Consider the following 21,064-nt stretch of genomic DNA (forward strand, 5'->3'; position numbering starts at 1 on the left):
GAAAGGGGGTTTTTGGGGTGTGGGGATTGTTTATTGTCCGTGACGCCACCCACGGTTGTGGTGATTTGTTGACACCACCGCTGCTCTGTATGGGGATCCCGGGAGGGATGGTATGGAGCAGCCAGTTGTTGTGTTGCCCCTCCGTGGGTAGGGGTTGGTGATCCCGGGGCCCAGTGATGAGGTGGGAGATGCAGGGCTTGGTGGGCGCAGGGACGCGGGGGCAGCGCTGTGCCTTGCGGCACTGTGGTACTCACTCAGCCTGAGACGATGACACAGTTCTCGGTAAAACACACGGCTGGAAAGACGGTTCCCACGGACGGCTGCACTTGCTTTCCCAGTAGGTGACGGTGACGGTCCCTCTGTCCTGCACCTATGATGATAATGGTTGCGATTGGTTCCCACCGGTAACCCGCTCCCCGGCTTGGATATGGGCCGGAGGAGCCCTACTTTGCCCGCAGGCGCTGGCCCTGAGAAACTGGTGCCCTGGCGGTGGCGGTGTCTCTCCGTTACGGTTGGACTGTTGCCTTCAATCGGGACTTGCTTGTTGGGAGACAGACGTCCCCTTCACTGACGGATTTGGCAAATTATGGCGACTCCTAGCCTTGCCGGGATCCGAAAAGCCCCTGCCCTGGTGCTGACTGTTCTTCGTATACTGCTCCAGACCGCCGGGTCACTACCCGTCCGCGGTCCTTCCAGCAACCTCCGAGCAGTCCCCCTGCAGACTATCACCGCCGTCTGCTGACCTTGCTGTCACTGTCCGGAGCACACACCCGGACCAACTTCAGGCTTTCTTCACTGTCCCTTTTACTCCTTTGCTCCTCTACCACTTCACTTCCTTCTACTTCACTCCCTAAACTGCACTGCCTGGTTCTTCCCGCCTCCAGGGCTGTGAACTCCTCGGTGGGCGGAGCCAACCGCCTGGCCCGCCCCCTGGTGTGAACACCAGCCCCTGGAGGAAGGCAACAAGGATTTTTGGTTAGCTTTGGTGTTCCTAACTGGGGTGTAGGGTGTGGTGGTGTGATGACCTGTGACCCCTGGCTTGCCCAGGGCGTCACACCAGCAGGGGGCGACTCACTTTCAGAATCCAATACTAAGGCGTCAAAATGATTAGATGTTGTGAGAGGATCATGCAGAGGTTTCTTCAACCTTTTTAACCCTTTAGAGCCCTTTTGCCTAGCTGCAAGCACCTTAGTAAAAAATAGCAACACTCTCAGGATTAGGCATCCTGCTCTCCGCTCTTTCCTCAGGAGATAAAGTCTGGATATCAAGAGAACTGGATAAGAACACTGCCCCTGGGCTCTCCACCCCTCCAGGAAAATCACCCAGGGACAATGCCCCTCCAGACACAGAGGGGAGTTCCACTACTGGGGGCTCCACTGGTGGAGGATCTGCAGCCACAGCAACTAGCTCCTGAGCAATAGGGTCCTCCACCACAGAAGTATTGCTGTCCTCCACCACAGACAGGGTAGGTTCCACCACTTCCATCTCAGACACCACAGGAACAGGGTCTGCAGGCATAGTAGCACTAGGAGGCTCACTTGGTTGGGCTTTCACAGGTCTCCTCTCACGTGCCACGCGCCTCTCACCACTAGAGCTCCCAAACATCGGCCCGCTGACATTAGGGCAGGCCCTACAGGTATGGTCACTTGCACCACAAAAATCACAGTTGGGTGGAAAAGGACACGTGGATGCCTCATGCCCAGGGTTCTTACAATTCCTACAGGAAATGCCCACACCACAGTCCTCAGAAATGTGACCATAGTGAAAGCACCTCCTGCAGGAGGAGGGCTGGCCAGGGTAATGCAGGAATCCTCTATTACCTCCAATGGAGAAGTTAGCAGGTGGGTGCATGATCCCACTGACCCGCCCCAGGGCCGTGGGGTAATCGGTTCCAGGTGTTGGTTAATGGGATTATGTCACAGGGGCCTGTACCCGGTTCCGTGGCCCTGGTGGTTGCTGAAAGTCAATAAATAATAAAAATAAAAATAAATAAAAAAAATAATAAAACATTTTTTTAAAAAAATAAATAAATAAAAGTATTTCGTGACACCACCTACGGTTCCAGTATGGTTACTGGGGCTGCAGGTCAGACCTCTGGGGTGATGGTTAGGCAGCCAGTTATTTACGCTTCCCGTAGGTGAAGCGGGGTCCCCAGGGCAGTATTAGTAGTACACAGATATGGCGGCCGTTTTTCTTCACAGCCTTTTCAACTGTCACTTTAGTGCAGCAGCCTATGGCTCCTCAAATGAAGAAATAAAGTATGTCACACCAATTCATTAACTCTGACCAGGTTTTACTTGCAGATGTTATTAAAGGGGTTCAGTTTCTGATGTTACAGTTTTTTTGGGTAATCTGGGAACAGTTCAGGATCTCTGCACCAGGTCAGTTGTGTGGCCTCCCTGCTGCACTGTTTCTCCTTGGTACTAGGCTGCCTGTAGCTATACCTCGTCCCTCTCTCACTGTCTTCACCTGTATGGCAGGCGGCGGGAGCTTCTCTAAGGGGCACTGCTGTACTCACTGCGGTCCCTAAGCTCTGTGTAGCGGCTTTGCCTTCAGGTGCTGCTGCGGCCAGGAGAACTGCAGTCTCCCTGGCCCCCGGTCTTTATTGCTGGGCAGATTAGATCCCTCACAATCTCGGACGCCGGTGTCCGATAATCAGCGCTGTTCCTTGGGGATGAACCAGTCAGGCTCCACCTCCCCGATCTCTCCTCTTTTGCCTCACTCTTGATCCCTCAGGCGGTCACACAGTTACTTGTGCGGGCTAAGCACTGCCCTCTCCATTTTGATGTCTTCCCTCACTCTCTGCTCGCACAGACTCCTCTTCTCCAACTGTCAACTGTCTCTCTGACTCCGCCTCCAAACCTGGCTTTAAAGGGGACCTCACCTGAACTCGACTTGTAGAGCTCCCCCTCCAGGCTTGGAGTGAAAATGTTGTATGTGGGATTGATTACCTGATGTGGAGATCCTTCCCTGCCCAGGTACACGTATATTTGTGGCAACTGAACCCTGGAGTGCCACATTCCCCCTTAGTTAAATTCAGTACTCCTGGACTGGAAACACAAACTTATAAAACATTAGCAACAATAAAGAGTAGTACAAAGTCTTAAAAAATAAAAATTACAAAAACCAATAAAACAGAAAAATACAGTCCTTCCGCTGCAAAATGTGAGTATGGTATATATAAGAAAGTTTTTGACCACTACCAGTTCTGTGGTACATTGTTCCATAAAAGTTTAAGAAGATGCAAAAGTTCATGCAAAAAGTCCTGCAGGCTAAACACGCTTGACGGTTACGGATTTACTTAGTTGCAATAAACAAATAAATATATTTTTACATTTTACTAACTACTACACTTTCTATTTAATATTCTTTTATATAACGGGACGGGGGCCGACCAAAGTTGCTACGGCTAGACCTACGTAATGCCTGTGTTACAACTGGTCGGTGCAGTGTACTGGTACCTAGTGCTGGTGCTATGCGTGCACTATCTACTAGTCTGCATGAGGATGTACGCAATATTGGTATGCGTGAATGTTGTCTTAGGCGGGCTTTGCACGTTGCAACATCGGTAACAATGTGTTACCGATGCTGCAGCGATAGTCCCGCCCCCGTCGCACGTTCGATATCTAGTGAAAGCTGCCGTAGCGATTATTATCGCTACGGCAGCTTTACACGCACATACCTGCCGTGCGACGTCCCTCTGGCCGGCGTCCCGCCTCCTTCCTTAGGGGGCGGGTCGTGCGGCGTCACAGTGACGTCACACGGCAGGCGGCCAATTGAAGCGGAGGGGCGGAGATGAGCAGGATGTAAACATCCCGCCCACCTCCGTCCTTCTCATTGCAGCCGGTGGCAGGTAAGTTGAAGGTCCTCGCTCCTGCGGCTTCATACACAGCGATGTGTGCTGCCGCAGGAGCGAGGAACAACATCGCACCTGTCGCTGCACCGGCATTATGGAAATGTCGGAGGCTGCAGCGATGATACGATAACGACGCTTTTGCGCTCGTTCACCGTATCATCTAGGATTTACACACTACGACATCGCAAGTGACGCCGGATGTGCGTCACTTTCGATTTGACCCCACCGACATCGCACCTGCGATGTCGTAGTGTGCAAAGCCGCCCTTAGTCTTACCATAGGACTGGCAGGATCCCCAATAGCAGGGTTCTCTGGTTCTACTGCGACAGGTAGTTCTTCTGAAACATTGACCGGTTCTTCCAGTCTTTCTGGGACTTCTACTGGTTGAGTGCCAGTCAATAATGGTATAATTATGGCTCCATTGTACTGAGGCCAACTTTCAGGAAAGTCACCAAGTACTGTTCTTATCATCTTCTCTTTCTTTTCCTCTTTAGGTTGAGGTATACACGGGATTACTTCTTTTTGCTTCACCCGTTCAGGACATTTTTTAAGGTGGTCTCTAGAAACTGCCGCTGACGTTTTTCCCTTATCCTTGCTGATTAAGCAGATTTTCTTGTTGTCAAATTTAGAGGGCAATACTGTGTATGGTTTTGCTTCCCACTGGTCATCAAGCTTATGGGTCTTTCTTTTTCTTTTTAGAACCATTTCTCCAGGTATTAAAGGAGCAGCTGGTGCATTCTTGTTATAATCTTTCTCTTGCCTTTCTCTAATTTGGTCTAGGCTTCTTTCTACGCACTCCTGTACCTTTTTGTACTGCTCTTGGCGCTTAGTGTCCCAATCAGCTTCAGGTGAACTGGTTTCAGGAACAACAATTCCCATTTCTAAGTCAACTGGTAACTTCCTGGGTCTTGCTCTCATCAAGTATGCTGGCGTGCAATTGGTGGAACTCACAGGGATGTTGTTGTACATGTCCACTAAATCAGGCAACTTCTCTGGCCACATGCTTCTTTCTTCCAACGGCAAGGTTTTCAACAGGTCTATAACAACCTGGTTCATTTTCTCACACATGCCGTTTGTCTGTGGGTGATTCGGTGTAGTTCGGATTTTCTTACATCCATACAGGTTGCAAAACTCCTGGAACACTTCAGCTTCGAATGCAGAACCTTGATCCGTCAACACCTGTTCCGGGTAGCCATGTGGTCTGCAGAAGTAGGCTTGAAAGGTTCTCGCTGCGGTTCTTGCTGTCAAGTCCTTTACAGGTACTACCACCAGAAACCGGGAATAGTGGTCCACCATAGTGAGGGCATACGTATAACCGGATCTACTGGGTGTCAATTTCACATGGTCTAAGGCTACAAGTTCCAGCGGCTGCTTGGTGACAATTGGTTGTAGTGGAGCTCTTTGACTGTTACGATCCTTTCTTCTCAGGTTGCATGGGCCACAGTTTCAGCACCAGTTTTCAATGGTAGTTCTCATGCCAACCCAATAGAATCTGTGGCGTAACAGTACCTCAAGCTTCTTCCACCCGAAGTGTCCTGCTCCATCATGGTACGCCTCCAGCACCATCTGAACATCTCTCTTCGGTACCACTATTTGCCACACCCTGTCATAGGTTCGGGGGTTGATGTAATGTCTGCATAGCCTACCCCTGTAGATGAACAATCTGCTCTTTTCCTTCCAGAGGTGCTGCGCTTCCGGTGGGGCATCTGGTCTAAGACTTGAGTCTGGTTGGATTATTAGCTCTTTAACTAGGCAAACAGCCGGATCGCTGTCTTGCGTTTCCTCCCACCCGTGGTAAGGTAACGGGTTCAGCGTGGCCTCTTGGCATTTGCCTTTAACACCTTGGTTACACTGGGATGCACTGTTGCGGTGAAAAGCCGGTAGCTCTATCTCTTCTAGCTCATCCGAGTCTTCTCCTGCATCTGGTAAATGGGGCATTCTCGACAATGCATCAGCGTTAGCGTTTTTACGGCCTGCCCGATATTTGATGGTGAAGTCATAGTTTGACAACCGGGCCATCCATCGCTGCTCTATTGCACCTAGCTTTGCGGAGTCCAAGTGAGTAAGCGGGTTGTTATCCGTAAATATGCTAAACTTCGCAGATGCCAGGTAGTGCTTGAATCGTTCAGTGACGGCCCAGACTAAGGCCAGGAATTCCAGCTTGAACGAACTGTAGTTTTCTGGGTTTCTCTCAGTAGGACGGAGCTTCCTGCTTGCAAAGGCAATTACACGTTCTTTGCCATTCTGCACCTGCGACAGCACAGCTCCCAATCCCACATTACTGGCATCTGTGTACAGCACGAATTGCAGATTATAATCAGGGTAGGCCAGGATTTCCTCACCGGTCAGGGCCCATTTCATGTGCTTGAAGGAGTCTTCTTCTTTCTCATCTCATTCAAATGGAGGGCCGGAAGTCTTGCCCTTTTTGGTCTGGCCTACCAGGAGATCTTGCAAAGGCGCCGCTATTTTCGTGAAGTCCTTTATGAACCTCCTGTAGTATCCTACCAGCCCCAAGAACTGACGCACCTCTTTGACGGTTGTTGGCTTTGGCCAGTCTCTGATAGCAGTGACCTTTTCAGGGTCTGGTGCCACACCATCCGCACTGACCACATGCCCAAGATACTGAACCTTCGGCTTCAGCAAATGGCATTTTGAAGGCTTTAGTTTCATACCAAACTTTGACAATGCTTCAAACACCTCGGCCAGGTGCTCCAGATGTTCCTCATACGTCTTGGAATACACGATGACGTCATCAAGATATATCAGTACAGTCTCGAAGTTTCGGTGCCCCAGGCAACACTCCATTAGCCTTTGGAACGTGCCGGGTGCATTGCAGAGTCCAAACGGCATGCTGTTGAACTCACACAGACCCATCGGCGGCGTGAATGCGGTCTTCTCTCGATCTTCTTCTGCCATGGAAACCTGCCAATACCCACTGGTAAGATCTAAGGTGGAAAAGAAATTAGCAGCTTTCAGTGCAGCAAGTGATTCCTCAATGCGGGGCAACGGGTAAACATCCTTGTGTGTTATGCGGTTTATCTGCCTATAGTCAACGCACATCCTCATTGTGCCATCTTTCTTTCTTACCAGGACAAGTGGAGCTGACCAGGGGCTACAACTATCTCTATTAACCCCAGCTTCCTTCATTTCCCATAACATATCTTTAGCACACTGATAGTGAGCTGGTGGTATAGGCCTGTATCTCTCTTTTATAGGTGGATGGTCTCCCGTGGGTATGCGATGGTGTACCCCTTTTATCCGCCCAAAGTCTAATGGATGCTTACTAAAGACCCGTTCATATTCCTTCACCACCCGATAAACTCCGTGCCTTTGGTAAGAAGGGGTGGAATCAGTGCCGACATGCAGCTTCTGACACCAGTCTTCCAGCTGTCCCTTGGAGCTGTTGTCCTCCGCCTGGTCGGACGGGGTCAAGGGTTCCACTGCCTGAATTGAGTTGTTGTTGACAGTGAACAACTTGGCAACAGTAGCATATCTGGGTAGCTTGACCTCTTCCTCTTCACAGTTTAAAACTCGTACAGGTACCCTTCCTTTGCGTACATCAACTATCCCCCTGGCTGTCAGGACTGTGGGCCTACTATCTGAGTATATGGGCTCTACCATTGCCTGGTAATCCTGCCCTCTGAGGCCTATCGCTGCCCGACACCAAATCATCACTTCACTTCTTGGGGGTAACACAATGGGGAATGGGTCGCTTACCCGTACACTGCCGATTTCTCCACCAGACAACTCTACCTGTTGTCTCTGCAGAAGGGCCTTGATTTCTTTCTGTAGGACCCTCTGCTGCCCGATGCTGGCAGTTTCTGCAACCTGCTGGAGCAAGAAAAGAACTTCTCCTAGACAATTTAAAACAACATTAGTACCTAATATCATTGTTGGATTTCATTCACGACAATCCGTATCCACCACAATAAGTCCTTGGCCCTTTAGCTCCTCCCTCCCCACCTTTATCGTCACCTCCTTGTACCCTACTTGTGATACCGGCTGTCCATTAGCAGCATATATAGTAAGGTCTGGGTCTGGGCGAGTGAGCTGAGAATCGGCCCAAAATCTTTTGTAAAGGATATGTGGGATCGTCGTCACCTGTGAGCCAGTGTCCAATAGAGCAAGTGTGGGAATGGCATCTAGCACGATAGATAGGAATGGTCGTCCTCCCACATATCTATCGCGCCAGTTCGATGGGCCTGGTTGTTTTATTCCTGGTGGCCGGCCCGCTGCCCCAGGAGTCGCTGGTTTAAAGGACATGACCTGGCAAAGTGGCCCGCCTCACTACAACGGCGGCAGATAGGTTGTCCTGACGAGTCGTAGCGGTCGTTGGGTCTTCCTCTGGGCGGTGGGTTCCTCCTTCCTCGCATCCATGGGATGTCCTCAGGGCTGTCAGCCAACTGGATCCTCTCCGATGACTGTGGTTTCTGCTGGAGTTGCATGGCCTTTAGGAGCATGGCCACATCTTTTGTCAGCTGCTGTACCTGGGAACACAAGTCAGCAGAAGCACCAGGTATTACAGTCTGTCCATTGATTTCTGCTGGAGTTAAGGAAAGGGACGCCACCTCTGAGGGAGAGGTGATGGCTTGCCGAGGTTGAGGTGCGGGGTCTGTAGTCACAGGGACTCGCAGTGCTCTAATGGCCCGGTTCTTCAGAGTTACAAAGTTTAGACTCGGATGCTCCATGACCCATAGGCGCAGCTGTGTTTGATGAATTGGTGAATGTAGCCCCTCAAGAAACTGTTCAATTAACATTTTATCTTCCTCTCTTGCACTTTCAGGGTCTACCTGCTTTACAGCCTGCAGCGCCTCCTGAAGGTTCAATGCATAATCCCGTATGCTATCCTGCGGTCTTTGTTTGCAGTTGTAAAACCTCATTCTTAGCTCAGCTACAGTACAAGTTTCAAAAGCAGCTCTTAAATTAGCAAATATCTGGGTTATTGTCCTTTTATCTGTATTCAGCCAGGATTTAACCTCTCGCTCTGCTGCACCCGTCAGTTGCCCCAGCAAAACAGACTTTTTGCTTGTCAGTCATAGAGTATATATCCAGGAAATTGCACATCTTTTCTCTAAATTCAGCTAGGGTATTGGGCTCCCCAGCCTATTGCGGTAACCATGCCGCCCCTGGGACATACGGCAGAGCAAGCGGCATGATCGGGGCTACAGCTTCAGGTGCTAAAGCTGCTCCAGCGGCATCAGCATCGCCTTGCATCTCCATCCTCACTGTGGCGCAGTTAGTTTTTCAAATGCTCAAAATGGCGGCAAAGCAGTTATTATTAAACAGTTTTCAAGGCACACGTTACGCAGGGTTACTGGGCCTTGTCCAGATCCTGTTCGTGACGCCAAAAGCTGACCCGCCCCAGGGCCGTGGGGTACTCGGTTCCGGGTGTTGGTTAATGGGATTATGTCACGGGGGCCTGTACCCGGTTCCGTGGCCCTGGTGGTCGCTGAAAGTCAATAAATAATAAAAAATAAAAATAAATAAATAAATAAATAAATAAAAGTATTTCGTGACGCCACCTACGGTTCCAGTATGGTTACTGGCGCTGCAGGTCAGACCTCTGGGGTGATGGTTAGGCAGCCAGTTGTTTACGCTTCCCGTAGGTGAAGCGGGGTCCCCAGGGCAGTATTAGTAGTACACAGATATGGCGGCCGTTTTTCTTCACAGCCTTTTCAACTGTCACTTTAGTGCAGCAGCCTATGGCTCCTCAAATGAAGAAATAAAGTATGTCACACCAATTCATTAACTCTGACCAGGTTTTACTTGCAGATGTTATTAAAGGGGTTCAGTTTCTGATGTTACAGTTTTTTTGGGTAATCTGGGAACAGTTCAGGATCTCTGCACCAGGTCAGTTGTGTGGCCTCCCTGCTGCGCTGTTTCTCCTTGGTACTAGGCTGCCTGTAGCTATACCTCGTCCCTCTCTCACTGTCTTCACCTGTATGGCAGACGGCGGGAGCTTCTCTAAGGGGCACTGCTGTACTCACTGCGGTCCCTAAGCTCTGTGTAACAGCTTTGCCTTCAGGTGCTGCTGCGGCCAGGAGATCTGCAGTCTCCCTGGCCCCCGGTCTTTATTGCTGGGCAGATTAGATCCCTCAAAATCTCGGACGCCGGTGTCCGATAATCAGCGCTGTTCCTTGGGGATGAACCGGTCAGGCTCCACCTCCCCGATCTCTCCTCTTTTGCCTCACTCTTGATCCCTCAGGCGGTCACACAGTTACTTGTGCGGGCTAAGCACTGCCCTCTCCATTTTGATGTCTTCCCTCACTCTCTGCTCGCACAGTCTCCTTTTCTCCAACTGTCAACTGTCTCTCTGACTCCGCCTCCAAACCTGGCTTTAAAGGGGGCCTCACCTGAACTCGACTTGTAGAGCTCCCCCTTCAGGCTTGGAGTGAAAATGTTGTATGTGGGATTACATTGATGTGGAGATCCTTCCCTGCCCAGGTACACGTATATTTGTGGCAACTGAACCCTGGGGTGCCACACCACCAATACCCTCTGGGTCGGCTTTAAACCCAACCCAGAACTTAACATTCCCATTAAAAATGGCAAAAATGTTTTTCTGAGGTATTCCACCCCTTACTGAGGTACAATAGCGGTACAAAAAGGTCCTGATCATAGGAATCTCCACAAAGTGATTGTACATGTGGATTGTGAGAGGTTTCTCTACATTGGAGAACAGCGGCTTCGGTAAGAGGAATTGCATGTACTCATGGTCACGTTTCCCCTTCAAAAATTCATAGAAATTGACCGCATCCTCCTCTTGGTAAAAAGAGATGTCAAAATTACCGGCTCTATTGAACTCCTGAATGCAAAAAATCTTGTCCAATGTGAAACCGGCCAATTCCATGACCACATTACGCACCACATACTCCAACCCGATCTGCACCCTGCTGTCCTCAATCACCTCCAAACGGACCGTGTTCTTTATAGCCGCCATGATTAAATGCCCAAGGCACAAGATCTCCGCTCCACTCCGGAGTCTGCAGAGACACGCACCTCCGGCCCAGACCGAGGCAGAACCTCAGCCTGAGCCAAAGGCCGAGAATTCCCCCTGAGCCCAGTAATGGGGAATCTCCACATACCTCGACCTGCAGAGCCGCACACTAGAGATATGGGAGATGCTAGACTGTATGGGCTCCTTCCAGGTAGAACGTCATTTCTGTCACGTGATAGGGGCGTGTTCAAAATGCAGCCGGATGTTTCCAGACGGTACATCTAAATCCCAGTGGCCAGAGAGACCTCTGCTGACGTCACGCTCATGTGACCAGAGAAGGGCGGGGCCTCTACCGACATTGCTCATACCAAGAAGATACATTATTCTTCTAAGTCCACGTGGGCACAGAGGTGATTATAATAGAAGCAAGGTCTGGGGGTGAGAGCTCCAGATGGGGGACAGGGGGTGGAGCCTGCATGATTCTAGTGGAGGGGAGGAAACATTGCCACACCAAAACCAAGCCAGACACGCCCACTAACCTGTCAGGAGCCCGTACATTCTAGTAAACATTATTTTTGGCTGCTCTCTGCTTACAGGACCTGTGATGATGTCACATGGAGGGGAGGAGTCAGGGGTCACATGATCAGCTCCTCAGTGTGTGCAGGACTCTGCTGTGCTGGTTGTCATGGTGCTGGATGAGGGGAAGTTTATGTGTGGGGTTAGGAGAGGTTTGGATGTAGCAGAGCCGTGTATGTACAAGGTGTACGGAGTAGAGCCGTGTGTGTACGAAGTGTACGGAGCAGAGCCGTGTGTGTACGAGGTGTACAGAGCGGAGCCGTGTGTGTACGAGGTGTACGGAGCCGAGCCGTGTGTGTACGAAGTGTACGGAGCAGAGCCGTGTGTGTACGAGGTGTACGGAGCAGAGCCGTGTGTGTACGAGGTGTACGGAGCGGAGCCGTGTGTGTACAAGGTGCATGGAGCCGAGCCGTGTGTGTGTACGAGGTGTACAGAGCGGAGCCGTGTGTGTGTACGAGGTGTATGGAGCAGAGCCGCATGTATACGAGGTGTACGGAGTAGAGCCGTGTGTGTACGAAGTGTACGGAGCAGAGCCGTGTGTGTACGAGGTGTACGGAGCGGAGCCGTGTGTGTACAAGGTGCATGGAGCCGAGCCGCATGTGTACGAGGTGCATGGAGCCGAGCCGTGTGTGTACGAGGTGTACAGAGCCGAGCCGTGTGTGTACGAGGTGAACGGAGCGGAGCCGTGTGTGTACGAGGTGAACGGAGCGGAGCCGTGTGTGTACGAGGTGTACGGAGCGGAGCCGTGTGTGTACGAGGTGAACAGAGCGGAGCCGTGTGTGTACGAGGTGTACGGAGCGGAGTCGCCGTGTGTGTATGGAGCGGAGCCGTGTGTGTATGAGGTGTACGGAGCGGATCCATGTGTGTACGAGGTGTACGGTACGGAGCGGAGCCGCGTGTGTACGAGGTGTACGGAGCGGAGCCGCGTGTGTACGAGGTGTACAGAGCGGAGCCGCGTGTGTACGAGGTGTACGGAGCGGAGCCGCGTGTGTACGAGGTGTACGGAGCGGAGCCGCGTGTGTACGAGGTGTACGGAGCGGAGCCGCGTGTGTACGAGGTGTACGGAGCGGAGCCGCGTGTGTACGAGGTGTACGGAGCGGACTCGCGTGTGTACAAGGTGCACGGAGCGGAGCCGCGTGTGTGTACGAGGTGTGTGGAGCGGAGCCGTGTGTGTATGACCTGTGTGGAGTGGAACTGTGACGCCCTGGACTATCCAGGTCGTCCCAGGTAGACACAACAATACTACACACCCCCCTTCCCAGTTAGGTAACATCAGTCAAACTAAAAGACTTGTCACCACCCTCCAGGTTTGATGTCCACACCAGGGGGTGTGGAGCCAGGCGGTTGGCTCCACCCACCGAGGAGTTCACAGGCCTGGAGGCGGGAACCTAGTAGTCTAGTTCAAGTGAGTTGAGAGAGGAGTTTGGACAGTGAAGGAGGGTGGTTGTGTCCAGAAGCAGACCTGTGCTCAGGCCTGCCAAAGACTACTGCGGTGGCTGGGTTGGAGCCCAGTCACCATTGGCAAGGAGGCAGACAGTAGTGGCCGCCTGCAGGAGACTGGTAATACGACCGGTGGAACCGTAAGGGACCGGGACAGGGTAGTGGCCCGCCGGAACTGAACCGGGGAGCCAACTGGATACCGGTGTAAGACCTGTTAACATTTATATGTATATATATATATATATATATATAGGTTAAAAGACTGTTTGGTGGACTTCCTTGTGTTATGCTGCCACCTGCTGCTCAAGTGACTAGATTGAGTCTGGAACAGGAGGAGGAGGAGTCGACATGTGTCTGTGTGTTTTTGGCAGAGAGGAGTGTGCTGGAGTGGGCTGTAAGATAGAAGGCCTCAGTCTGCCCTGTTTTTCCGAGGTCCAAGTACCTCAGAGTGTTGCGTGGTGTCTCCCCCAAGACACAGATCCAAAGAGGCTGGATGTGGAGCGAGGAGCCAGACAGCACGTGCAAATTACAAAATTACAGATCCAAAGAGGCTGGATGTGGAGCGAGGAGCCAGGCAGCACGTGCAAGTTACAGACCCGGGACAAAGACTGAACTTTAGAGGTGTCTGCCAGCGGAATACGGGCCCCAACGGTGACGAGGTACCCCACGCTGAAACCTGCAGTTAAGTGTGCACACTACTTTTAGTTAGGGACAGATAGGAAAAGACTGCACTGTGTTATACGAGTAAGATAACAAGGACTCTGCGTTTTTTTTTGTTGAATAAGGATTTCTGTGTTTTGCTTTTGGGAGTACAATCTGAGGCTTCCTATCCTTGACAAGTTATTCAAAGTGGTTGTATGTATATTGCATTATATCTACTGCTGTGCACATTCCCGCTTTTCTTCCCCCTCCTTTCCCGCACTATTCCTCCACCTGTGTTGTGCAATACATTATTAAATCTGCATAGATTAACCCCCGTGGTTCCGTGCAGTCCTTGCGTATCCCGTTACCTGCAGTATTACACCGGAGCACCAGGCAGGGTACTCAGACCTTCAACTAGGCTAGAAGCCACCACCATAGTCGAATTAACTGATTGCGGTCTGGACCTCAGGGGTTCATTCCTACCTAAGTGCCGATTGAAGGCAACAGCCCAACCATTCCGGATAAGTGCCACCGCCAAAGGGCAAGAGATCCAAAGGGCCAGCGTCTGTGGGCAAACGGGCTCCTACGACAGATACACGGGGAGCGGACTACTGGTGCCTAAGAACAGGAGTCAAGATTCACACACAGAGGTGCAGGAGAAAGGTGGACATTACCAACCTAATCTGGGAAAAGCTGCAGCTGGCTGCGGGCCCCGTTCATCACTCCGTTTGGTTTACCAGTGACTCCAGTGTCTTGTGTCAGAGTGAGTACACCAGTGCCATCCGGCGCCGCGCTGCACCGCAACACTACACCCTGCACCCAGGCCACGGCCCACCGGACCCCGGGACAAACATCCTGAGGGGTCAACACCTAGCTGCGCTACTACACCGCTCCCGGGGGCCCCCACACCTTCACTGCAGCGGTGGTGTCCATGCTCGAGCCACCACCCGCAGTGCGAGCATGGATCCGAGCGGCTTGGCGGTCGCAGCCGAGCCCGCGGGGTGGTACAGAACCATCTGTGTACGATGTACAGAGCGGAACCGTTTGTGTACAATGTATTCGGAGCAGAGCCGTTTGTGTACGCGGTGTACGGAGCAGAGCCGGGTGTGTACGGAGCAGAGCCGGGTTGTACGGAGCAGATTAGTGTATGAACAACATCTAAGGAGCAAAGCTATGTGTGTACAATGTATGTGAAGCAGAGCCATTTGTGTACAACACCTACGGAGAACAGCCGCATGTGGTGCCGTGTGTGTAGAACGTTTATGTAGCGGAACTGTGTATATTTGTTTTGTGTATTTACCCCTTGTCACACCCAGTTTTCCCCCATTTCTCTGCCCTGAGCTCAGTCCTGGGGTCTCTCTGTGTTATAGATTTGCTGCATTTTGGCAGACTGAGTGGTGTGCTGAGCGGAGCCGTGTGTGTACGGAGCGGAGCCGTGTGTGTACGGAGCGGAGCCGTGTGTGTACAAGGTGTACGGAGCGGAGCCGTGTGTGTACAAGGTGTACGGAGCGGAGCCGTGTGTGTACAAGGTGTACGGAGCGGAGCCGTGTGTGTACAAGGTGTACGGAGCGGAGCCGTGTGTGTACAAGGTGTACGGAGCGGAGCCGTGTGTGTACAAGGTGTACGGAGCGGAGCCGTGTGTGTACAAGGTGTACGGAGCGGAGCCGTGTGTGTACAAGGTGTACGGAGCGGAGCCGTGTGTGTACGGAGCGGAGCCGTGTGTGTACGGAGCGGAGCCGTGTGTGTACGAGGTGTACGGAGCGGAGCCGTGTGTGTACGAGGTGTACGGAGCGGAGCCGTGTGTGTACGAGGTGTACGGAGCGGAGCCGTGTGTGTACGAGGTGTACGGAGCGGAGCCGTGTGTGTACGAGGTGTACGGAGTGGAGCCGTGTGTGTACGATGTGTGGAGTAAAGCTGCATGCCGCGTGTGGTGCTGTGTGTGGGAGGGTGAGGGGCATGTGTGTGTAGTACGTTTACGCGGAGCTGTGTATTTTTTATTGTGTGCTTCCCCCTTGTCACTCCCAGTTTTCCCCTCCCTCCCCCATTTCTCTCCCTGAGCTCAGTCCCAGGGTCTCCCTGTGTTATAGAGTTCCTGGATCTTCGCAGACGTTTCTCCCGTTCTCTTACTTCAGCTACGGTCAGACAACCGTAGATTTTCTCATGTGATAGAATCGGGCCACTTACACCCAAAATGGTGCTGCAATAACAGTTCTGCAATTCCATTTTTCCCTACTGGCATGTGTTCTCACAGAGGCCTCTGTTCTCTCACCTTGTGCTCATTTTTTTTATTTTTTTATCTACTATCCCAGAGACAGATAAAACAGGGACATTTACTGGATCCACTCTGCTGTCCCAAGAGAATATTCACCGTCCAAATGACCACTGGTAATTGTGGTATGATATTTTCTATAGGACCTGAGTAATAGTGTTTTACTCTTCAGTCACTTATTACGACGATTATGGGATAGCAGGGAACCGGAAATCCTAAAGTGACACTCAAGCTAGGTGGCTCTATGCTATCCCTAACTTCAGAGATACTCCAGATGGTGGAGAGGCCTGAGTCTCCTCTGGCCCTGCTCCTGACTAGTCCAGAGCAGAGAGGGACAGGAGATTTTTGAAACCCACAGATTAAGACAGACAAGGGAAAACCAAATTTGTCACACAGCACTCACACACAAAAGGTAAAGACAAAAAGAGATTCAGGAGGAAAAACGAGCAGGAAGGAAGCTACAAAACTACAGGGGTAAACTCCACAACCACTCCAAGCAATAAGCACAACTTTCACCAGAGTCTGGGACACCACACCTCACAGACCAACATAGAATAAACTATAGCTGGCATGGGTAGAAGGATTCAACCAGGATAAATAGGAGGGGAGCAGATGTGATAGGTCTCCCAACAACATGTGATTAAAGGAGCAAGCACACTATCAAAGATTAAACCTATGTATCAGCACACAGCAGTAAATGCCCGAGTCTGCCTGTGTTGATTCCAGACACCAGAGAAACCATCGAGCGGAGTGTCCGAATCTGAACAGAGCCCAATGCCGACATGACAGATAGAGAGGTTTGTACAAAAAATGTGCATTGCATTTAATAAATATCCAAGCTTTTGTCACATACCTTACAGCCCATCTTTGATTCTATATCGATCAAGGGAATGGCAGCTGTTCATGGTATTCAATGATTTTCGTTTTTTCTGTTTTTCATTTTTGCTTTTCCCTCCTCTTCTTCCGAGAGCCATAACTTTTTCATTTTTCCGTAAATATTTCCATACGAGAGCTTATTTTTTGTGGGACTAGTTCTACTTTTGAATGACACCATTCATTATACCATATAGTATACTGGAAAACAGGAAAAAAAATCCAAATGTGGAGAAATTGGGGAAAAAAGTTAAATTCCACAATGGTTTTGGTTTTTTTTATTCACCATGTTCACTATATGGTAAAACTGATGTGTCGGTGTGATGCCTCAGGGCGGTACGAGTTTATAGATACTAAACATGTATATTTTTACTGTTATCTAAGTGGTGAAAAAAATTCAGACATTTGTCCAAAAACAGAATTGTGCTATTGTCGCCATTTTCCAAGACCTGTAACGTTCTCACTTTTTGGGATCTGAGGCTCAGTGATGGCTTCTTATTTACGTCTTAAGCTTAAGTTTTTAATTATATCATGTATAGGCAGATGCGATATTTTGATCACTTGTTATTGCATTTTAATGCAATGTTGCAGCAGCCAAAAAATATAATTTGGTGTTTTTTTTTCTCACTACAGCGTGTACTGATCAGATTAATTGATTTTATATTTTAATAGATCAGGCATTTCTCAACTCAAAGAAACCAAATATGTTTATTTTTTAATTGTTTTCTTTTCAATGGGGCAAAAGGGGGGTGATTTGAACTTTTAGATTTTTATTTTGTCATATTTTTTAAGACTTTCTTTTACAGTTTTTATTTATTTTACTAATCCCCTGTGTAATTAATGCCACTGTCAAATTAAAAATCAAAAATTATCTCAATAAGTAGAGCTGCTACAAAAAATGGAATGACATTCTGATTCATAGGACTGATTATACCTAAAGTTAACCTTAATTCATGAGGCACCAAAACATTTTGTTTGTTTGTGACCACTCCCCTACACCTTAAATAGTCTCATATTCCATCACATGATGCTGGTTATAGAGATTCATTCTGAACTGAAGGTAGCATCTTGTAGCTGCTTGGGGTCCTGTTGCCTGCAGCTCTGGTGTCTGGCTACAGCTTTAAAGTAGATCCTTTTTGTCTATGTTCCCTTGTCTGTCTACCTTCCTCTGTGTCAGACTATTGTAGAGGCAAAGTCTAGTGCACTCGCCGGCCTTTGCATTAGCCAGGGTGAGTGGAGGATTAGATAGGGACTAGGAATGTGACGATGACGAGAGGAATGACTAGTATAGGGACGTTAGGGGACCTCAGGGTTCAGACAAAGGTTAGTGTCAGGAGGGGACCCTACCCCTGTTCCCTATCATACATAAGTACCATGGCTCCCTGGTACTTATGGACCCATGACGTGCCAAGTACGTCATGGTAAAATCGCAGCCCCGGTGGCTGCGATCGGTTCACAAAAAAAGAAGATTTGGGAAGGAGGGGACCTCTGCCTGACCTCAGGAGGGGTTGTGTTTCCTCCCCGGACCTACGGAGGCTGGGATTGGATGACAAATGCCACTCAGCCAATCGCAGCCACTGTAATGTTTCATCCATTGAAAATTGCTGAGACATTGAAATTCAGCCATGATCACTGCAGCTATAGCACTGATCATTGGCTGGAGCTGGGTGACCACTGTTTCATCGACCCCCAGCTCTGATTGGAGAGACCGACTTTTTGACCGATCTCTCCAATCACCATAGATCTGGGGCCGGTGACTTGTAGGTGACCGCTCCCCTCAGCTTCACTCCATCCAAGGAAGCTGAGGAGAGTGATCCCTGCGCGTGCCATTTGGTAAGTTAAAGCCACTGCCCCGATCCACCACTGCCTCTGACCTACCGCTGTCCCCGATCAACCACTGCTGCCAGTGCCCCCTTTCAGCCGCCACAGCAGTCACTGCCCTCGATCCACCGTCGCCACTGCCCCTAATCTGCCACCACAGTCCCCAATCCCCCCCTTTTGCAGCACATCCGTGCGTGCGTCCTGATTTTTTTTTTTCATGCCATGGGGAGTCTAGTTTCCAAAATAGGGTCACATGTGGGGGAGCTCCACTGTTTCGGCACATCAGGGGTTCTCCAAACGCAACATGGTGTGGCTAACGATTTCAGCTAATTATCCGTTCAAAATGTCAAATGACACTCCTTCCCTTCATTCGGAGCTCTGCCGTGCGCCCAAACAGTGGTTTTCTGCCACATATGAGGTATCAGCGTACTCAGGACAAATTGCCAACAAATTTTGCAGTCCGTTTTATCATGTTACCCCTGTAAACATTTTAAAATTGAGCCTAAAATAAAATTTTTGTGGAAAAATAAGTACTTTTTTGTTTTTATGGCTCAATGTATGAAGCACGTGAGGGTTCAAAGTGCTCATCACCCATCTAGATTAATGTCATGGAGGGGGTCTAGTTTCCAAAATAGGGTCACATGTGGGGGAGCTCCATGGTTTAGGCACATCAGGGGCTCTCCAAACGCAACATGGTGCGTCTTAACGATTCCAGCTAATTCTCTGTTCAAAAAGTCAAATGACGTTCCTTCCCTTCCGAGTCTTGCCGTACGCCCAAACAGTGTTTTTTTTTTTTTTGCCACATTTAAGGTATTGCGTGCTCAGAAGAAATTGCCCAACAAATTTTGGGGTCCATTTACTCCTTCTACCCTTGTCAAAATGCAATATTTGAGGCTAAATGAACATTTTTGTTGCAAAAAGTAAAATGTTCATTTTTTCCTTCCACATTGCTTTAGTTCCTGTGAAGCATCTAAAGGGTTAATAACCTTCTTGAATGTGGTTTTGAGTAGCCTGATGGGTGCCGTTTTTGGAATGGTGTCACTTTTGGGTGTTTTGTGTCATGTACATCTCTCAAAATCACTTCAAATGTGATGTGGTCCCTAAAAAAAAAAAAAGTCGCTTTGTAAGATTTGTTGTAAAAATGAGAAATTGCTCATAAACTTTGAACCCCTATAACTTCCTTAAACATTTTTTTTCCCAAAATTGTGCTGACGTAAAGTAGACATGTGGGAAATGTTATTTATTCATTGTTTTGTGTCATATGTCTCACTGGTTTAAGAGCATAAAAATTCAAAGTTTGAAAATTGCATAATTTTCATAATTTTTGCCAAATTTCCGATTTTATTTATTTTTTTTTTTTCACAAACATAAAAAATATTGTGCTAAATTTACCACTAACATGGACCCAATATGTCACGAAAAAACAGTCTCAGAATCACTGGGATCCGCTGAAGCGTTCCGGAGTTATACCCTCACAAACTGCCACTGATCAGAATTGCAAAAAATGGCCGGGTCATCAAGGTGAAAACAGGCTGGGGGCTGAAGGGGTTAAAGGAGGGGAGTGAAGGTGTACTGCTAATGTTAATGAGGCAAAACAATCATTGATCTCGGGGAGACCAGCCAGAGAAAACACTGCCGGAAGCCAGCGAGGGTGCACAACACAGTGAAATCCTAGGTGCATTGCCCCCTGGGAAATATGCAAATTAAAAAAGTCCGCGGAGCCTCTGTTAGGAGTTTCGACGCAGAAACCAGCCAGATATTCCTCCGGGAAGAACCCAGCCAAGGAGTGGCTCTTTTTAGTGGACCACCATATTAAGTGGCCCTTTAAGTCAATATCCAACTTTTTAAGGTTGGATATTTAATGGTTAAGGTTTAACTTTTTCAAGTTTAAAGATATGACAAGGGAAATACTAAGGCCAGGTATCCATTCACAGACAGCTGTTTCGGGGTATTGCCCCTCATCAGTTTGGAGTAGGATTCTGGCCAGGTGGGAGCAATGCCTTCTAGACCAACATTACAAAACAGTAAAATGTTCATTTTTTTCCTTCCACATGGCTTTAGTTCCTGTGAAGCACCTGAAGGGTTAATAACCTTCTTGAATGTGTTTTTGAGTAGCCTAAGGGGTGCCGTTTTTGGAATGGTGTCACTTTTGGGTGTTTTGTGTCATGTACACCTCTCAAAATCACTTCAAATGTGATGTGGTCCCTAAAAAAAAAGTCAATTTGTTGTAAAAATGAGAAATTGCTCAAACTTTGAACCCCTTAAGCGGGCTTTACACGCTGCGACATCGCTAATGCGGAGTCGTTGGGGTCACGGAATTTGTGACGCACATCCGGCCGCATTAGCGATGCCGTTGCGTGTGACACCGATAAGCGATTTTGCATCGTTGCAAAAACGTGCAAAATCGCTAATCGGCGACACGGGGGTCCATTCTCAAAAATCGTTACTGCAGCAGTAACGAAGTTGTTCCTCGTTCCTGCGGCAGCACACATCGCTGCGTGTGACGCCGCAGGAACGAGGAAGCTCCCCTTACCTGCCTCCCGGCCGCTATGCGTTAGGAAGGAGGTGGGCGGGATGTTACGTCCCGCTCATCTCCGCCCCTCCGCTGCTGTTGGGCGGCGGTTCAGTGACGCTTCAGTGACGTCGCTGT

The 21,064-nt window shown here is 49.5% G+C and overlaps 1 protein-coding gene across 3 annotated transcripts in view; it reads right to left on the reverse strand.

The window, feature by feature from the left end:
• LOC142312128 (uncharacterized) overlaps positions 1-11,021 on the reverse strand; it is a 54,423-nt gene extending 43,402 nt beyond the window's left edge. Inside the window, exon 1 of one of the 3 annotated variants that reach the window (XM_075351019.1) lies at positions 10,942-11,021. Coding sequence is in view for 2 of the 3 variants with exons in the window: in XM_075351017.1 (XP_075207132.1) it covers positions 7,574-7,747 (174 nt within the window). In the remaining variant the exon portion in view is untranslated. Of the gene's footprint in view, positions 1-7,573 lie in introns of all 3 variants that reach the window. The other 2 variants (XM_075351018.1, XM_075351017.1) reach the window with 2 other exon arrangements.
• Positions 11,022-21,064: the final 10,043 nt, after the last annotated feature.

This window comes from Anomaloglossus baeobatrachus, chromosome 5, assembly GCF_048569485.1.
Source record: "Anomaloglossus baeobatrachus isolate aAnoBae1 chromosome 5, aAnoBae1.hap1, whole genome shotgun sequence".
In the NCBI taxonomy this organism is placed as follows: Eukaryota; Metazoa; Chordata; class Amphibia; order Anura; family Aromobatidae; genus Anomaloglossus; species Anomaloglossus baeobatrachus.